We start from the raw sequence: 21,252 nt of genomic DNA, 5'->3' as shown, positions 1-21,252 counted from the left end.
ACACTGGGAAATGATATTGGCCAAATTATGTTGTATTTTGTGCATGTATGAATATGTAAAAAAAAACCCATCAATTTGTATAAGTATAATGCATCAATAAAAATATGGGAAATAAGTTAAAATTCTGAGAACAGTTCCATTTTAGGAACTTGGGGTGGGGACATGAGGCTATATTAGAGACTTTTTTTATGGGAATGTTTCTTCATAAATGGAAGCCATCTGATTATTCTCCCAAAACACTCCCAACACTCTGGTCTACTACGTTATTTTGGTAGAATTTTTAACAAAATCTAATTGAAGAGAGGTAATAGGGGGAAACTGTTTGTCTAAATTTTAAGATTAATTACATTTTTGAAAGTTTTTGGACAAAAATTGCTAAAGAATTGCTTCCATATATATCCTGGTAAGGCCCAAGTTACTGTTTGCCAATCGCTGATAGGGACATTTTGGCTCTTTCTTTGTGCTCATGGCCTCTTGATGGCATGTGAGGGGTGGCTCACGGTTCACGCGGGACTGTTGTGAGAAGTCTATTCCCAACTCTTGCTATTATGACAGGCATATAACATAGCACCCTATTTTTCAAAGTCATTTTTTTGGCTTGTGATTATACTTGTGAAAGGTGCTTACTTGGAAGCATCACAGCTGTTGAGTCGTGTTTATTCGCAGAGTAGGTAAAACTAAGCTGACTGCATTTTATGTGGTCAGGGCCAGGACCAGGGGATGGAGAGATTCAGCCTGACTGACAGGGCTTTGCGGGGGTGAAGTGGAGGGTGCATCTTCCTGGACCTGCTAGTGTGCAAGCCTTCTCACTTGGATAGACAATGAAAAATTTGGAGAGGATGTAGTGTTTTATATATTCAAAACTCTGGAAATTTGATTAAAATATTTTTTGGAAATCAGACTTTTAAAACAATTGAGTTTACTTTGATCTGTGAGCAAATTCATAGTAGTCTTTATTTTCTCACAAATAAATTTTATAAAATATGATTATACTTAAGAGAAAAAATTTAACTGGTTTTTACTTTTGAGTGTGCATAAACTTTTTGTGGGGGTGATTTTTTAAAATATTTTTTTAGTTGTAGTTGGACACAATACCTTTTATTTACTTATTTTCATATGATGCTGAGGATCGAACCCAGGGCCTCACACATGCTAGGCAAGTGCTCTACCGCTGAGCCACAACCCCGGCTCTGTGGGGATGATTTTTAAAATAAATTTATCTATATTCCAAGAAAATTGGGAAAATAAATGTAATAAAATCATACTTCCTCCCAGCACATACATTTTCATCTTTTGATAAATGTCCCTAGAGTTTTTGTGTCTATTTAAAGAATACTTGTTATAATCACATTGAACTTGTCATTTTATGAGGCTTACATATTATTGTCTTACTTTCTTTTTAATGAATAGTTAATCAGTCTTCTTTATTACTCCAGACTTTTATAAATCATCCAGTTTCTTCAAATGACCTTAAACTGTTTGAAAAAGTGCCCGTATTTAAATTTTTATAATCATCATATTGCCTTTTTCATGTTTTTGCCATTGTATGTATTAATAAGAGGAACATGTTTGTGCCAATAGTTTTTCCTCTTTATTTCACCATTTGGTAATATTATATTCTTAGAACCTAGACTCCTAGAAATAGAATTATTGGGTCAACTACATGGAAAATTATTTATTCTTTATATAGACCAAATTGGTCTACAAAATGATTGCATGCATTTATAATTCTGTCATTGTGCAAGCATTACTCATTGCTGATACTTATGATACTGGCGAGTTTCAGGATTATTGTGATTATGTAAATTATAAAACCTTTACCTGGGGTTAAAAATCTTTTAATTCCCTTGAAGAACCCACCATTTATTAAAGGATGGATTGAAGTATTGCATTTGACATGCTGATGATCAAGAATGTATTTCCAGATATTTCTGAGGTTAAAATAAACAGCTTAAGCAAAATTAGGTCTTCTAGAGAATTTGTACACTGTGTCTTTAAGGGTAGGTGCTTCAGACATGAGCATGCAGAACTTGACAGAGCATTGTCAACTATCAGGAAAAGAGACTTTAAGGTTTTAGAAAGGCTTGAATATTTGAGATGTGGATAGTCTAGACCTAAGATATTTAAGTTTGTTAAATTTAAGGAAAGTGAGTTTGAACTTTCCAATGTAAACAAGAGTCCAAAATGCAGCAGATAGAACTGTTTAAGAAAATGAATACATACAGACCCACCGTACTATTATAGCAGATCCATTTTAATTGAGTTAGAATTTGACTCCTTAACCAAAGTTACAATTCTGGGGATAAGACTAAAGCTATGGTTTAGAATATGACCACTGTGTTTGTGTCATAAATATGTGCACATATGTCTGAAAGGAAATCGAGGTAATAATATCTTACAACTTTTATCCTAGGCCAGGGACTATTCCTTAAAATTACTCTCCAAGCATTGTTTGAGATGAAAACCACATTTAAAGGTGGTTTCTGCCTACTGATGAAAAATTTCGTGTTAACACACCAAGGACTTTAAATGGACTAAATTGTAATCAGATGTTAGATTTAGATCAGGTTTAACAAAAACAAATGATTCTTTTCAGAGATGAAAATTGATGGCTTAGTCCTTAATGCGTCCATCTTTTTTTTCAAACTAAACATCTCAAGAGGAGGGGATCTGCATAATTTCCTAAGAGTGGGCTTGTGATTTATCAGCAGCATACTGCTGAGTTTAAGAAATAAGAGCTCCCCTGAATGTTTTCCTAGGCCTTCTGAATGAGGATGCTTTGATTCATAGTAATCTGATTATGCAAAGCCACATTCTTCAAAAGGTTGAAGCAGGACCTGTTGAGATTGTAGGCTGATCCCCTCCGATTATTCTTGCTACCTCTGCGTATCCATATGCATTCTTTGGATCACAGATGGGGTCTTGAGTGGAGAAGAAAGTCCTCCAGTTCCCTTGGACATCTGCTGGTTCCCTGAGTACTTCAGACCTGAGGCAATCTTGGCTTCAGAGACATTGAGAAGAGCAGATTTAGAAAGGGGGTGAGAGCAGTTTTAATATTAAAACTTAAGGGCTGGGGGGGCTGGGGTTGTGGCTCAGCGGTAGAGCGCTCGCCTCACATGTGTGAGACCCTGGGTTCGATCCTCAGCACCAAATAAAAATAAATAAGTGAAATAAAGGTATTGTGTCCAACTACAACTAAAAAATAAATATTAAAAAAAACTTAAGGGATGGTTTCTACCATCATCTAGTTAAAGGAAAAGCAGCTCCTCTAGGTTTTTTTTTTTTTTTTTACTGGTTGCTCAAAACATTACAATGCTCTTGACATATCATATTTCATACATTTGATTCAAGTGGGTTATGAACTCCCATTTTTACAATGTGTACAGATTGCAGGATCACATTGGTTACACATCCACGTTTATACATACTGCCATACTAGTGTCTGTTGGCTAAGTACTAGGGCACTGGTGTGGCCTCTCTGCCTACAAATGATGAATGTTGTCAGGTATGAACTCCTTTCCTTCCTCTAAGTACCTGTATTTCTCCACAGTCCTGGGGTGACGATAAAGTTTGGGATAGAAGACAGTAGCATTTGGTTAGGATTATAGAAAACCAGCTTGACTGAAAGTTCAGAAATTAAAAGCAATCGAGTTCCCCCTGTGAATCCATTGATGTCACAGTACTGGAGTTTTAACTATGTCTAAGAATTTCTTAGCATGCTTATAAAACACAGATTCCTGGCTCCTACAAAGATTCATTCAGTGGAATCTATGGAATATTGTTTTTTTCTTTTTTTCCATAGGCACCTCCTCCCCTAATGTATTCAAGGTATTATACCTGCTGTTCACTGGAGTAGTATTATAGTTGAAGTATTTGACAAGCAGCCCTACCTCATTTGAGCCAGTTGGATTGTTCCATGACAAAAGATAAACTTTCTGATAGAATTTAACTTATGGTCAACCTAAGAGTATGAAAAAAATCATGCCGATTCATCATCCTTTTGGTAGTTCACAGGTTACTTTTGTGAGAAAAGAGATAGTATATAGACTGTAGAGTGACAGAGGCAGAATACTCCTTGTGGTAGATATCCTTGATCTTCCATAATAGTTATTAGGAGTGGGAGATCGGTAACATTCTGTTGATACACTTTCTAAAGTAATAAAGGACATCAAAACAAAAATTGATAAGTAGGTACTCACTTATTAGTCATGTAATAAGTAATTTAGTACCTTAATAGGTAAGTAGTGCATAATAAGTAACCACTTAATAATACTAAATATCACCAATATTAAGTAAACCTGTAGAGAGCTTTTCATAATGATCTTCAAATAAGTTCAGATGTGTATATCTGTTGTTTTTGAATGCTGTGGGGTTGGTTGTTTGCCTATTGTCTTTCCATGTTTGAACTTTCTCCTGCTTTCTGACTTGATTCTGCACTGCCAAAAAGACTTCAGAGCAATAAGGATCTTCAGTTGTGTTAATGCTACTTGATACCACTGTCATACTCTGATATTCCTAGTGTGGTCTGTCTAGCCCTACTGGGAGAGGTGGGCAGTGGAACTCCTGAGAATTGTTACTGTTGGCTTGAGGGCTGCAGTGATAAACCGGCATTTTCTCTTTATTGTTGTTTCATTGTCTGATATTTAGATCACTCAACTTCAACCAAAAATTTTATATATATATATATAAAATATATCTGTTTCTTGAGATAAGATCTCAGTATGTTGCCCAGGCTGGTCTTGAATTCCTGAGCTCAAATTATCTTTCTGCCTCAGCCTCCTGAGTCCTAGGACTACAGGAGTGTCACCACACTTAGCCTAGTATTTTAAAATGAAGGATAAATATAAATAATAAAAGGTTAAAAATAAAGTGAAAGCATAATTTTCATCTTTACAAACTGTGAGCAAATGTTAGTTTCCCCTTGTACTTATAAAATGTAGTCATAATGGTGTTTTTGTTTTGGGGCTGTTATAATGGAGTACCATCAATTGGGTAGTTTGTAAACAACAGATATTTATTTCTCTCACTTCTGGAGACTGGAAAGTAGAAACTAAAGGCACTAGGAGATTTGGTGTCTGGTGAGGCCCCATTTTCTAGTTCATAAGTGGTGCTTTTAAGCTGGGTCCTTACATGGTGAAAGGGGTGAGGAATCTGTCTAGGTTCTCTTTTATCAGATCATTAATCCTATCCATGAGGACTCCACCCTCATGACCTAATCACCTCTCAAAGAACCCCTGTCCTACCACTCCATTCACAATATCTTCAAAAAAAATAAAATACTTGGGAATCAACCTAACAAGAGAGGTGAAAGACTTATACAATGAAAACTATAGAACCCTAAAGAGAGAAATAGAAGAAGATCTTAGAAGATGGAAAAATATACCCTGTTCATGGATAGGCAGAACTAACATCATCAAAATGGCGATATTACCAAAAGTTCTCTATAGGTTTAATGCAATGCCAATCAAAATCCCAACGGCATTTCTTGTAGAAATAGAGAAAGCAATCATGAAATTCATATGGAAAAATAAAAGACCCAGAATAGCAAAAACAACGCTAAGCAGGAAGTGTGAATCAGGCGGTATAGCGATACCAGACTTCAAACTATACTACAGAGCAATAGTAACAAAAACAGCATGGTACTGGTACCAAAACAGGCGGGTGGACCAATGGTACAGAATAGAGGACACAGAAACCAATCCACAAAACTACAACTATCTTATATTTGATAAAGGGGCTAAAAGCATGCAATGGAGGAAGGATAGCATCTTCAACAAATGGTGCTGGGAAAACTGGAAATCCATATGCAACAAAATGAAACTGAATCCCTTTCTCTCGCCATGCACAAAAGTGAATTCAAAATGGATCAAGGAGCTTGATATCAAATCAGAGACACGCCGTCTGATAGAAGAAAAAGTTGGCTACGATCTACATACTGTGGGGTCGGGCTCCAAATTCCTCAATAGGACACCCATAGCACAAAAGTTAATAACTAGAATCAACAAATGGGACTTACTCAAACTAAAAAGTTTTTTCTCAGCAAAAGAAACAATAAGAGAGGTAAATAGAGAGCCTACATCCTGGGAACAAATCTTTACTCCTCACACTTCAGATAGAGCCCTAATATCCAGAGTATACAAAGAACTCAAAAAAATTAGACAATAAAATAACAAACAACCCAATCAACAAATGGGCCAAGGACCTGAACAGACACTTCTCAGAGGAGGACATACAATCAATCAACAAGTACATGAAAAAATGCTCATCATCTCTAGCAGTCAGAGAAATGCAAATCAAAACCACCCTAAGACACCATCTCACTCCAGTTAGATTGGCAGCCATTATGAAGTCAAACAACAACAAGTGCTGACGAGGATGTGGGGAAAAGGGTACACTTGTACATTGCTGGTGGGACTGCAGATTGGTGCAGCCAATTTGGAAAGCAGTATGGAGATTTCTTGGAAAGCTGGGAATGGAGCACCATTTGACCCAGCTATTCCCCTTCTGGGTCTATTCCCTAAAGACCTAAAAAGAGCATGCTACAGGGACACTGCTACATCGATGTTCATAGCAGCACAGTTCACAATAGCAAGACTGTGGAACCAACCTAGATGCCCTTCAATAGACGAATGGATAAAAAAAATGTGGCATTTATACACAATGGAGTATTACTCTGCATTAAAAAATGACAAAATCATAGAATTTGCAGGGAAATGGGTGGCATTAGAGCAGATTATGCTAAGTGAAGCTAGCCAATCCCTAAAATCAAATGCCAAATGTCTTCTTTGATATAAGGAGAGTAACTAAGAACAGAGTAGGGTCGAAGAGCATGAGAAGAAGATTAACATTAAACAGAGATGAGAGGTGGGAGGGAAAGGGAGAGAGAAGGGAAATTGCATGGAAATGGAAGGAGACCCTCAGGGTTATACAAAAGTACATGTAGAGGAAGTGAGGGGAAAGGGAAAAATAATACAAGGGGGACAAATGAATGACAGTAGATGGGGTAGAGAGAGAAGAGGGGAGGGGAGGGGGGATAGTAGAGGATAGGAAAGGCAGCAGAACACAACAGACACTAGTATGGCAATATGTAAATCAATGGATGTGTAACTGATGTGATTCTGCAATCTGTATATGGGGTAAAAATGGGAGCTCATAACCCACTTGAATCAAAGTGTGAAATATGATATATCAAGAACTATGTAATGTTTTGAACAACCAACAATAAAAAATTTAAAAAAAAAAAGAACCCCTGTCCTAATACTATCACCTTGGGGGTTAGGATTTCAACATACAAATTTGGGTGGGGGTGGAGGAGGATTTAGACCATTTGCCATGATTTTAGGCCAGATTATCATACTTGCCTTTTTGTATTCTACGTTGTGTGAATACGAAGCTAAAATAGGATAACATATAAAAATTTTCATCAAATAACACATGCATGAAGTTTAAACATAAAATAGTATAAAAACGTGTACAAGGAAATCACAATACTCTTCTCCATAAAATCATGCTCTGTTTCTTAGATGTAGACATTTTTAATTTGTTATTTCTTCTCATATTGTTCCTCCATAAAATGTTTATTGCTTTTTCCCAACTCTTTATCTTCAGACATTTTCTATTATACCCATGTATGGAAGAAAGGATTTAGTTTTCCACTTTTTTCTTCCTTCTCTTCCCAAAAATCTAAGCACAAATTTGGTCAAATCAATATTCAGTATTTATATTATCTGTGCTGTTACTTTCCCCTGAAAATACAAATATTTAATTTCCTTTCTTGTTAGAAATTTGTTTTTCCTGGAGTTGACAATTGCTTTATTGTTTGAATTTGGCTTAAATATTTTATATGCCCATCACAAATTCTTTCCACATCCCCTAGTCATCTCAATATAATTTTCATATGGCCAAGATGTCAGAAATTTATCACTCACTTCCAGACAACTTGAAGCGTGTTGTCCAGCTCCATCCCTTCCCATTTGCCTTCTGGGCTGGTACATAGCTGTCATCTTGAGACTTTGCTTTCATTCTGGGACCCTTCGTCACCTCATTTTCTGTATTTAATTCTGTATTTAATTCCCATTTTCCTATGTTAAGAAAAGTCTCTCACTTTCTTGCCCTATTTCTTCACTTTGGAGCATAGCCTCTACTAATGCAAAATACTAGGGAAGTTTTATTTATTTTTTTGGTTTTGTATTAGTGCAACTTGCATCAAACACACCCTGTCTTTTCTTATTTTCACCTTTTCTCCCTGGTTTTCTTTCTTCCTCCTTCTTCTCTTCTTTCTCTTTTCCTCTTCCTTAATCTCTTCCTCATCCCCCACTGTCTGTTGTTTGATTTTACTTTTGTTACTATTTTAGAGTGAGGTAGTAAAACCCATAGCACTTGTGCCTTCAGGGAACCAGAAGGTACAGGATGGCAGACATGAAATGAGTCCTCCAGGGACTTTGGTGTGATTTTGTTGACTTGTCCTTACCAGCAAGGGAATGGCCTTATATGATGATGGATTTCAAGGTAGATCACTGCTCTGTGACTTTCTTTTGACAGATCGGTGGAACATTGCATCAGCTATGGGCCTGAGCTGGTTTTCATTAGAGCTAGTCACATGGAGAACTCAGGAGCAAATTTTTATCCTAAGTAGGAATAGTTGTCCTAGTTTAAATGATAGTACATGATCTTTTTACTCAGTCAGGGTCACTGACAGTGAAGAATGGAAAAGTAGCATAGATATGTACCACTGAGAAGATCTTTCACTGAAGAAAAGGCATTTCTAACAGAAGCCCTCTATTAGCACTGCTCGTATTATACTCCAGCTCAACTCTCTTATGAGCACTCTGGCCCCTGGATACTTAATGTCTATACCCCTGAACCCTCTACCTCAGGTGCCCTGTGATGACTAAACACTAAACAAAACCCATATATTTCCAAACACCCCTCCGAGGAGTGGTACTTTCTCTGATGAAGAACCAGTGTAAGCCAACCTGAATTCACTCCCACAATCCCTCCCTGGAGGACTCAGTTTCATCTCTGCCATTCTGTACCTTCTGGTTCCCTTGAGGCACAAGTGCTAATTCAAGTGTTTTGAAGTATTTAGGTGAAAATAAGAAAAGACAGGCTGTGTTTGATAGTTTAGATCTAGAATGTCCCGGAGTAGTTCATGCCTTGAAGGCTTGGTTTCCAACACAGCCGTGTCGGGAGGGGGGGCTCCTGGGAAGAGAGTGGATCCTGTGGGCTCTGACCCCACAGTGGATAGCTGAATTATTGGCAGCTGAAGGAACTACTGGGAGGTGGTGGAAACTGTAGGGAGGTGGGGCATAGTTGAGGAATCAGATCATGGGGGCGAATCCTTGGGAAGTGTCTCTGTGTGTAATGCTCCAGCTGTGAGGACTGGTCTGTCAAAGTCACAGAGCAGTAATCTACCTTGAAATCCATCAGCATACAAGGCCATTCCATTGCTGGTAAGGACAAGTCAACAAAATCACACCAAAGTCCCAGGAGGACTCATTTCATCTCTGCCATCCTGTACCTTCTGTTTCCCTCAAGGCACAAGTGCTATTTCAGGTATTTTGAAGTGTTTAAAAATGAAATCAAAGTTTTGGAGTAAGACATATGTGAGTATCATAGCATTTTCTCCACTCAGAATTCCCTTTCTCCATGTCCCACATCTAAAACTGACATTAATAATCAGCTCAAAAGCTCCCTATATATTCTTTCTTTGAATTTCTGCTCTGTAAAATCTGTGACTCTTCCATAACCCTCAGCCTGTTAGAGTCTTGTCATATTATTTCTCCAGTGTAAGTTCTTAAAGGTCAAGGTTGAGGGTTTCTATTTATTAACTGCTCAAAGGGTGCTAATTTGCAGTCTTGAGAGGTGAAAACAGAGCTTTGGGAAGGTAAAGAACTTGCTCAGAGTTTTAGTCAATTGCAAGCCTAGAGATGAATTCAGAATTTTCTGACTCTACAACTTTTATCTCCTCTCTGTATACCCAAGGTGATAAATAAATTTTGTATGCCCCAGTGCATGTGTCTTTTAACCTAAGAATGGGGAGAATTGGAAAGCACTTGGCCTTTCTGCATATAACCTGAGCTTCAAACATGCTGGGAACACATTTGTTTCTGATTTAAAACAAGTTGGCTTGCCCCATTGCCATGTTATTATAAACACAAAAGAAATATAAACTTCATTCCATTAAATAGCCATCCACATAAACTCTTAAATAGTTTCATGGCTTTGGGTTGGGCCAAAGCAGGATATTAAGGAAATGATTATTAATGTTACATATTTTATTCAAACTGGCTGTAATTCTTTAACCTTACCACCATCCCCAAAAAGTACTAACAAGGCTTTTTCTTCCCTCTAAAAATGTTCCCAAAGCCACCATTTGACCCAGCTATTCCCCTTCTTGGTCTATTCCCTAAAGACCTAAAAAGAGCATGCTACAGGGACACTGCTACATCGATGTTCATAGCAGCACAGTTCACAATAGCAAGACTGTGGAACCAACCTAGATGCCCTTCAATAGACGAATGGATAAAAAAAATGTGGCATTTATACACAATGGAGTATTACTCTGCATTAAAAAATGACAAAATCATAGAATTTACAGGGAAATGGATGGCATTAGAGCAGATTATGCTAAGTGAAGCTAGCCAATCCCTAAAAAACAAATGCCAAATGTCTTCTTTGATATAAGGAAAGTAACTAAGAACAGAGTAGGGACGAAGAACAGGAGAAGAAGATTAACATTTAACAGGGATGAGAGGTGGGAGGGAAAGGGAGAGAGAAGGTAAATTGCACGGTAATGGAAGGAGACCCTCAGGGTTATACAGTGGAGGGGGTAGAGAGAGAGGAGGGGAGGGGAGGGGAGAGGTGGGGAGGGGGGAGGGTGGATGATGGGAAAGGCAGCGGAGCACAACAGACACTAGTATGGCAATTTGTAAATCAATGGATGTGTAACTGATGTGAATCTGCAATCTGTGTATGGGGTGAAGGTGGGAGTTCATAACCCACCAGAATCAAAGTGTGGAATATGATATGTCAAGAAATTTGTAATGTTTTGAACAACCCACAATAAAAAATTAAAAAAAAAAAAAAATAAATAAAAATGTTCCCAAGAGGTTAAGACAGATAGAGCTTTGATTTCTAGCTGCTGACTACTGCTATTTGGAAATATTCTTTGTTTTCAGTCGCTCATAGCCCCTGGCTGTGCTCTCTACTTGAGTCTTTCAGTCCTCTTTGGATAACAGTGAAGTAAGTTGTTATTCCCTATGGTGGCATGGTACAATGGAAAAATAATGTGAGCCACAAATGTAATTTTAAGTTTTATGGTCACCTTGAGAAGAGTGAAAATGAGACAGATGAGATTAGTTTTAATAATATATCTTAGTTTAATTTCATCTATTAAAGTCATATCATTCAAATTTAAGTAAAAAAAATGAGATTTTTACTAATTTTGTACCAAGTTTTTAAAACTATAGCATTTCTGAGCTTGCAGACTAGCTCTGTTCCAAGTGCTCACTAGATGCATATGGCTGGTGGCTGTCAGATGGTATAGCTCAATTGGAAGGTCAGTGTAAGCTCACCATGGTGTATTAGATATTCATAATTATGTTCAACTATATACAGGCCACCAACATCCTTTAGTTTTTGATAAAAGTAGAAGAGTGCTGATTTTTATTTTAAACAGAAGCTGATATTATGTAAATCCTCAGAGTTGTCAGTGTTATGGCCTTAGGCCAGACTAATTGATGCTTCAGGAATTGTTTGTGTAAAAAGAAAGCAAGACATTTGACATGACCAAAGTACCTGTTCATCAGTCAGACTGAAGTTCCATTGATGTAACTTGGCCTCTGCAGTCCACAAGGAAGTCTTCATTGTCAGGCCAATAAATTTGAAGTCTGCATAATCTCTCAGGACTAGATAGATGAGTTCAGAAAAAGTTGCCTGAGAGTTTTCAGTTAATTTAGATGTTCTCAGATTTTTGTGAATATCTGTTTTCCTACATATGACAGCAACAGATGGTTTCTGAAACTAAAATCCCATAGATTCCAGAGAACTCTGGCCCTCACTTGCTTCTGCTGTGCCCCGAGCTTGGCAGGGCCATCACTGTCTTAGTCCCCAGCATTGGAATGTTGCCTAAAGAGATTTGACACATGAAAAAAAAAATAACAAAAAAAATCCCCTGCAATCTGCATTTTGAGAAATACAGTCTGCAAAGCCTTAACAAAAGCAGCAGTGGTCCCTGGTGTTAGATCAGGACTCTTGCCTCTACTCCTGTCACAATCTTTATAGTTTTTAATTAGTTTTATGAAAATATTTGGTGAGAAATGCAATTTAAAAAATGGCCTTAAAGGATTTCTTAGATTATTGGTGTAGTTCAGCTGATGGCTCATGTTCTTAGCTCAAGTTGCCCTGGATAATTCATCTCTTTTCCTTCATTCTCTTAGTCATAGAGCCCTTTAGAATGTAGTAAATCCATAAGATGTTATCCTTTTTATTCTATGTTTCCTTGGATGTTGTAGTAAAAGTGCCCTTTATTTTTTTTAAAGCAGTCTCTAATTGGAAATGTATACATATACATGTTTTTCTTTTTGATTCAAGTATTTTGGAGAGTGCCTATTTCTGTCTTTTGAGTTTGGTTGTGACATGGAGGCTTCCCAAATATTGTTTAGTGTTTTCAGCTGAGTTTCTTACTATAGGCATTATTAAATTTTTTTTTGTTGTTGTTGAGAGCTGTACAGTGTTTCAATCTGAAAGTGATAGGTTAATCAAAGCCTCTGATCTATACCTGGTACCATGCTATTGACTGTTTCCCATCTCTGATATTGTATTATTTGCTGTCTCCTTAGTTGGCTTTTATCTATATTAGACTGTTTTACTTTTATGAGATAGCTTTATGCACTGTGAGCAGAAGATGATGCTCTGACAAACCAGTGATGGTAATACCTTGGCTCATTCTTAAATAGGAAGGAGGATTTCAAAATTATTTTTATCTGATTTTTCCAATTAAAAAAGCAATAGAAGCTATTAAAGGTCTTCTGAAAAACATAAAGGAGAAAGTTATAAGTTACCTGGTAATTCAGATAACCACTGTACACATTTTGGTGTTTATCCTGTCTTTTTTTTCCTTATATATACATTATGTGTGTGTGTGTGTAAACATGCAACATGCATACAAATACACATGTATGTTTATATTTGTATATGCACATGTACAGACTTTTATACAGAATAACATCATTATGTAATTATGTTATACTAAAAAAATCTCAATTTAGTATTGCATTTTTTAGAGCATTTTTTAAAGTTGTAGATGGACACAATACCCTTATTTTATTTTTATGTGGTGCTGAGGATCAAACCAGTGCCTCACATGTGCTAGGCAAGCACTCTACCACTGAGATCCAACCCCAGCCATAGTGTTTCATTTTTGACCTTTGAAATTTGACTGCAGAAGTAAAATGTTTAAGAAAAAAATCTAAAGAACAAAAGCATTCTTAATCCAGCCACTGTAAGATAAATTTCATATTTATTTTTGTTTATTTCTTTTTGACTTTTCTCAGCAGGCCTACATAATTTCTTTATCCAGGGAGTATGGATTTGATTTGTTCATGGTGGGCTCTGAGAATTAGGTAGGGAGTTTTGGGGAAAGATGGTGTCTGAAAATCTCCCCACTTATTGAGATATACAACATTCAGATGACACTTTTCACACTGAATTTTAAATTTAAACTTTGAGAAGTGGAAGAAACTTTAAGAACAGACTTAGTGTCTATTCTTTTCTCAGTCAGTTCTTAGAACTTTGCATGCCAAAGTGATAGATAAAATTCATGGACATCAAAAGTTTCTCTGGAAGTGTACAGAAACTATATCTGCTACATCTTTTACTGATTGCTGTTTGAGTAGAGTTGGCCCAACTATCAGGGAAGTTTTCTGGAAGCAGTTAATATGTAGAATAAAACATATGGTATAGCTCTTTTATCATATGGATTAAATTGACACAATAAGTGAAGGTTTTACATCTTGAATAAAATATTTTATAGGAGAATCAGGATACCTGAGTGGCTACATTTATCTGTTAGGTGACTTAAAGATATAGCAGCTTCCTTCTTAGTTGCAAATGTGCCATGGTTGACCTGTATTAAAAACAGAGACGAATGCCCTGAGTCTTTTCAGATTTGGAGAATTATTTATCAATTATTATTTATACATTTTGAACTTGTGCATTTCTTACTAAAATTCCACAAGGAGAAAGAATCCCGTTGTTTGTCAAGGTAATATTTAAATTTATTCCACACTGTGTTTTAAATATGAAGTACATACTCATGTTTTTAGATTTATGTCTATAAAACATCAATTGTTGTAACAAAAGATTTTCAAGGGGTTGAGGTTGTGGCTCAGTAGTAGAGTGCTTGCCTAGTATGTGTAAGGTACTGGGTTTGATCCTTGGGATCCCTTAAAAATAAATAAATAAATAAAGGTATTGTGTCCATCTACAACTAAAAAATTTTTTTAAAAGAAAAGTATTTCAAAATGAAAAGGATACTTAAGTTTCCATATGCCCTGGGAAGAATTTAAAATGTAGCTTCCCCCCACACCCCTTTAATTCAGTAATTAACTAAACATGCCCCGTAGTTTAGGGGGACTATAATAGTTTACACCTGTTTCAACTTGTGCTGTTTTTGCTGGCAGCGGCTTTTGCCATCCCATATTTCTTATAAAGCAGAAATATGAAATAAAATATGGAAAAGCACTAGAAATTATAATAAACATAAAAATGAATTGTTCAGCTTCAAATATGAAATGCTTCACCTGCACATTTAGCCAGCCATGTTTCAGTAGTATTGAAGTAATTTAATCCTGGTGCTCTGTGTCATAAAAATAAAGACAATTGCTTGTATTGGCAGGAACAATCCCAGGTTTTTAAAATTCAAGTGGATAAACTTTGGAACATCAGACAGAAGTCATATTGTAAAGACCGTTTAAAAAACCTGCAACATCATCGTGTGTGTTCATGTTATTGTGGGATGAAAAAGATGAGAGACAATTTGCTTAAAAGATTGCAAAAAGACCAGTAGAACTATTTTACTACAGAATATAATCAGACTTCAAATGTCAAGGAATACCATGCCTTGAAGTATAGGTTGGCTTATTTCACAGACAACATTTTGCCATCCAAATATAATGAAAAGGAAGTGATTTGAGTCAAAATATTATCATCCCTCATATTTCTTTTCTCGTAATTCAAGTCTCCAGTGGTCTCCCTGGAATACCCTTTATTCTGCAGGTCTAACAGTAGCTGTCCAGTTCAACCACTGGGTTGAGAGTAAAATGAGTAGTTTTTTAGGGCATTGTCCAGAATAAGAATAGCAAAATTAAATTCATAATAAATTTAACTTGGATGAAGTTGTTACTGTGAAAAGCTCATTTTGGCTATCTCTCTCTGGTTGAGTAGCTTTGACTATTATATGGGTAAGGGTTGTAAGTTGAAAGAGTGTAGGGACTTGGTTCTCTCTCTTCGTTGGTACAGGACCCAAATGTTTGTGTAATAAAAGAGTGAATTGCTTTCTTTCTTTTTTTTTCTTGATCTGTAAAATTAACCTTTTTAATGTCTAGGTTTATACGGAGAAAAATATTTGCAATGCCTTAGTCTCCCAATCCCTCACTTTCATTTCTTGTAGGAATTTTTATTTTCGTACTGAAGGATTTAGAGTATGTTTGAGAATAAGAATGAGACACTCAGCTTTGGACACAGAAGGATCCCTGTTTGATCATGTTTGATTGTTCCTTACCATCAATAGAAGTTCTTCAGGAGACCCACTGACCTGGCAATAAAATAAGAATGCTTTCTAGGAAGTGCCAGTGACTGGTCTAACCATAGTTAGCATATGAAACAATGATCTAACCAAGAGTCCAACTCCTTGTCTTCTACTGGGACCCTTAGGAGCCCAGGAAATATGCACATCAAAATTTAAGAAAAATCAGGTTCAGATCTGGAGTTACTTTCACAGTAGACTTCTCGTATCTGCAGTTTCACTTAACTGTGAACAGTGGTAGGATGAAGATATTAAATGGGAAGTTCCAGAAATATATAATTTTAAATTTTAAATTATGTGCCTTTCTGAGTGATGTGATGAGGTCTAGCTTTGTCCTGCCTGGGGTATGAGTCTTATTTGTCCAGCTTATATACATTGTATGCCCTACCCACCTAGTACCTACTAGTACCTACTACTCATTTAGTAGCCATTTCAGTCTTCAGATCAACTGTCAGAGTTTTTACAGTTCTACACTGTGTCCAAGCAACTCTCCTGTAGTAACCTAACACTACATCTGTGTCATTCCTCACTTCATGTCATCAACTAGGCATTGTATCATCTGATAACATCACAGGAAGAAAGATGAGTGCAGTATAGTAAGATATTTTGAGAGAGAGACAGAACATATTCACTACAACAACACTGTAATTCATTGTAGTATTGTTATAATTCTTTTTAAAATCAGTTTTTATTGTTAATCTTTTACTGTGCCTAATTTATAAGTCAAACTTTATTATAGATATGTATGTAAAAGAAGAAAGCATACATAAGATTTGGTAAAATCTGTAGTTTCAGGCGTCCACTGGGCATCGTGAAGTGTATCCCCTGTGATAAGGGGGTTCTACTGTACATTAACCCTTGGAATAAAAATATCAAATTTTTGTTGTCAATGAGTATGCTATTTGTGGCTTTCTGCCCTTCCATTCCTTTACAAATCAAAAGCTTGCTAGAGGTGTGGGTTTCTGGTTAAATATTGAGTGTTTTTTTCTTGGAACATAGTTAATTATAGTTTGGGTCTAACTAAAGAAAATTGCCCCTTTTTTATTCATCCAGAGATTGAAGGGCCATTCTGTGAAGTATCTCTAGTGTTTTGATGGACATGAAATGAAGGAAATTTTTGTTGTATGGTATTGGGGAGTGAGCCCAGGATTTCATGTATACTAGGCAGGTGTTCTGCACTGAGCTACAACCCCAGTTCTTGAGGAGCCCTTTGAGGTTGTGAATTATAATGGATTTGTCATGAGCAAAATAAGTGTCCTAAAGGAGATTTCTGTAATGGAAGGTAATTGTATCTTGAAATCTAAACTGATGAATTCTAAGTTGAGAAGGAGTTTCTGTGATAAAGGGAGTAATTATTTATTTTACAGATAGACTTTGCAGAATATCTTTAATTGTGAAAATTTCAAAGATGAGGTTCCTTGAAGTCACTAGATATATATTTTTTCTAAATCTTCATGACTTTGCTACTTTCACTGCCAAGTCACTGTAGGTGTCATTGAATACAGTCCTTTTTTGGCTATTTTTAACTTTAGACAGAGACAACCCAAGAGCTAGCTGAGCTGAAGGGCCCCTTGGCACTTATCACTAGGTTTGGGTCATTCGGTTTGGGTCATTCGGTTTGGGTATGGAGTTTTTATCTTGCCTTGGTGGCCCCCTCCTGCTAGTGTTGGTCACATTTGCCAGTTTGTTTAGTAGTTTAATGTCTTATGTGTTTTTTAAAGCTTTAATATTGATACATTGCCAAGTTTTAGTGAAAACCATAGTTTGTTGAGTAAACTTCAAAGGATTTTATTTGTGGAAATGTATGACTCAACTGGTCCATAATCAACGTCTTTGCTCAGTTCATTGTTGATTGTGTGGAATTTGTGCAAAAAGAAAAGGTTAAAAAGGTATTATAGAAGGTGTTCTATATTTAACTGTGAAATTTGAGTTGGTGAAAAAAGAATTTAAATTTTAATACTTGTTATTTCTTCGAGGGCAGAGAGAATTTCTTTGGGTTTTGAATTCTTTACCTAGCATATCAGATTTATAGTAGGTACTTGTCAAAATGTGCCAAGTGGCAGGTATGATACTTAAGTGATTGATCTTCCACACTTCTTGGGTCTTTAATCATTTTAACATGGGACGTGAGCACACACAAGTGCACACTTACACTTCCCTGCTGCGTTGTTGCCAGCAGGCCTTTGGGTTACCATGGTCTTCTAGACTTTGATTGCCAGAAGTTCTTGTCCAAGGTCCTTTCTTATCTTTGCCAGGAGTTGGCTCCTCCATTTAACTCCAGTTCCACTTTACACCTGAATCAGAGTTCTATTTGGGTTTTGCCCCTGGGTCCAGGCAGTCTGAGGCAGTTGCAGCAAGATGGTGTTGGCTCTTTGTTTCTTCTCTCCTCTTAGATTCCCTACCCTTACCAAAGATGAATGAAACATATCCAGAGTCACAGATTTTTTTCTTTTTTTTTTTGACATTGGGCAGAGCACTGGGTTTGTCCTGAATTTATAGGTTACCATTTAGATATAAAAATGTTGTTCAAATGTAGTAACCTTTTTATTAATCTCACAAGAAGTTGGTTGTTGGCTGTGATCTTCAGTATCATTACTACCTCATTCTCACATTGTGTTGGTTCTCACTTTGTATATGTGAATGAAGGAATGAATTAAAGTAGTACAGAATGGCAGTGAAATCCAAGCAGGGTATATAGTCATTGTGAAGCATAAAACTGAAAGGGCTCCACAGTAGGCCACATTGGGTGAGCCACCTGTTGGCAAAGCAGCCTTCCACCTGTTATCGATTACAGATAGGAAGTGCTTGGAGCAGTGGAGCTGATGACTTCCTTCATTGTGTTTGTTCAAATATTCCTTCTCAATGAAAGGATGAGATCACTTTTGTCTCTGTGGAAATAGAGACTTGTGAGTTTTTTTGAATCTTTATGTAACCTAAAGCTGTGCAGTTGATTGGAATTTGTGTTTTATTGTTTATCAACTTTGCATCCTGATGAGGCACTGTGCTTTGGGAGAGCAGGATGTCCTGTTGACCTTCGTACTCTCCTACCTGATACCCAAGAGTTTTTGAATACGTAAATTGAAAAGAGAAAGTATTTTAAATGTATACATTTTTATTTACAGCTGCAGCTGAAGGAAAAGGCAGAAGTGGGGAAGACTTTTTTCAGAAGGTAAGTTGTGTTTTATTTTTACCTTGGGGATAAGTAAGGGGACATATCCCCATCTCAGTAGCTGCTCTGGAGAGCCCTGAGAGATCCCCTTCCTGTGAAGGAGAATGGGTTTGGATAATCTAGCCAAAAATAGTGCAAGTAGGGTAAGGGAGGGATGATGTATGGAACTTGATCATTCTAAGAAGGCTCCTTCTGGGGCAAATCCAATGAAGGTTTTGTTTGAAAGCAAGAAATGAGTGAGGCCATACAGATGAATTTCTCACACAAAAGTCAGCAGTGTTGTCCTGATTATCTGCTTTTATTGCTATCTTGTTTCTTCCTTCCCTAAACAACATGTTTGATTTGGAAGACAAAGAGGAATCCCTAGCAGCTTGCCTTATTTATGGGCAGGAAACTGTAATCAATAAAAGATACTTGCTCATGACTGGTCACTATGTCCATTCTGTTCCTGCTGTCCCCTGAAAGTTCAGACCTTCAATGAAACCAGTTGGGCCAGCCACATGTTGCAAGGGAAAATGAGAGCTGGAGCTATTTTGAAAAATGATTATAAGAAATTATGAATGGTAGTTGATGATTTATAACACTATTTCTCAAAATGAATGTTTTATACAAAGAAACGATGCCTATCCTTTTGAAAAGGTTGACTTGAGTTCATATTCTTCTTACTTTTGTTCATTTGGGTATAGGGTATTTGTGTCCCTGTGTTGGGACCTAGAAGGTATGTCCATGCAGGTATTCTGGAAGGGATGCAAATTCTGAAGATGAGCCTAAATAGCACTTGAGAAAGTCATCAGCTCTTTGTAAAACACCTATATGGAACCACCACAGGTGCCTGTTTTTACAAATGTCTTTTTTTTTTTCCTGCCTTCTGTGAGAGCTGTTTTTTTTGGGGGGGGGTCAACTTCATCATTTATCTACATTTTCTTCCAAGAGTATTAAAAACAAATATTGTCAGAGCTGATGCTTATATTGCCATTTCTTGGTTTTTTTAAAAATTTTTTATTGTTGGTTGTTCAAAACATTACAAATTTCTTGATATATCATATTTCACTCTTTGATTCAAGTGGGTCATTTCTTGGTTTTTAAAGGTATTTATTTACTACCTGCTGTGTGCTACACACTGGAGAGACCAAAATGAGCCAAGCACAGTTCCTGCTCTGATGGAACATGAGGTGTCTGGTGATATAGACACATAAATAGACAGTAGAATAATCTGTGGCTTTTCAGAGAGGGATCAGCACTTGCCTGGGATTTTAGAAGACTAGCAAGGGCCTCTTCATGTCTTTTTAGAAGAGTAGAAGTTAACCAGGCAAAGAAGTAGGTTTGGGTGGATTGGAAAGGGCTTTCTAGGCAAAGAAGCAGATTTTAAGGGGGTTCTGAGGTGGAAGAGTTCATGCAGCACTACCCTTCAGACATTTGACTGGCACACTACATGTGCGGGTTTATGGTGCTAAATCGGGGGGCGGGTAGGCTGTGCTGTATGATGAAGTAAGTGCTTTATTTGAAGGGGAAGATCTTTCCTAAAGGGATTTAAATAAAAAAAATTAGTAGTGCTGTTGGCCACATAGGATATGCCAGAATATCAGATTCCTACTCCTTCTTTAGGCACACGCAGCTGAAGTTCATGTACTGTGCTTGGAACCCCTGGCATGGCATTATCAGACAGTGGTTAGTGTCCACCTTACCTTCAATACCTGGGCCTTTAGCTGGGGCAGGCTTGGAAGCAAAGGTAAGACAAGACAGATGGCAGGAATCATAGATTTGCCTCTGGTTGGTGAATAGACAGTATAATATTTTCTGTGGAAAGGGTTTTCTCTTTGTTCTTTTTAAACTCATCAATAGATATAAAAAGTGTACCATTCAGCTTCTTGTGCTTCAGACATTTTCAAAGTTGAATCAAAATCTGTTAGATATGGTCATAAAGGACTCTTATTCTTCGAAGATTTTCTAGTATTTATCACCCTTTGTGGAGCCACATAGACATTCCAGCAGTTCAAGTGGAAACACATGTTTGAATCCAGCAACATAATGTGCCTCCCATGAACTACGAGTTCGACACATGGATTCTATTCACGGTCACAGGTTGGTGAGTTCTGTGAATAAACTGGAGTAATTTTTATCTTCTCATTTCTTCTTTAGTTCAGTGGGAAGTATCTTCTTGATAGACAGGTGTCCATATAACATTTGTATACTCACCTGGAAAAAAACCTGTAGCTTAATAAAGCTGGAAGCAACTCAGATTCCAGGAGTGTAATCTGATGTTCTGACCAGACAG

General features: G+C 37.0%; 1 protein-coding gene across 3 annotated transcripts in view; it reads left to right on the top strand.

Moving 5' to 3' along the window:
* The window catches only part of Bicc1 (BicC family RNA binding protein 1), a 296,259-nt gene that overhangs the window by 87,795 nt on the left and 187,212 nt on the right, over nt 1-21,252 (top strand). For all 3 annotated transcript variants that reach the window (XM_046419762.2, XM_046419761.2, XM_046419763.2), the window contains exon 2: nt 18,931-18,977. In XM_046419762.2, the coding sequence (XP_046275718.1) occupies nt 18,931-18,977 (47 nt within the window). The remainder of the gene's footprint in view (nt 1-18,930; nt 18,978-21,252) is intronic.

Source organism: Marmota monax, unplaced genomic scaffold (genome assembly GCF_021218885.2).
Source record: "Marmota monax isolate L192 unplaced genomic scaffold, Marmota_monax_Labrador192_F-V1.1 WCK01_AAM20220418_F8-fsc00019, whole genome shotgun sequence".
Lineage (NCBI taxonomy): Eukaryota > Metazoa > Chordata > Mammalia > Rodentia > Sciuridae > Marmota > Marmota monax.
Note: the sequence above shows the minus strand (reverse complement) of the source record. Positions and strands in the feature narration are given on the sequence as shown.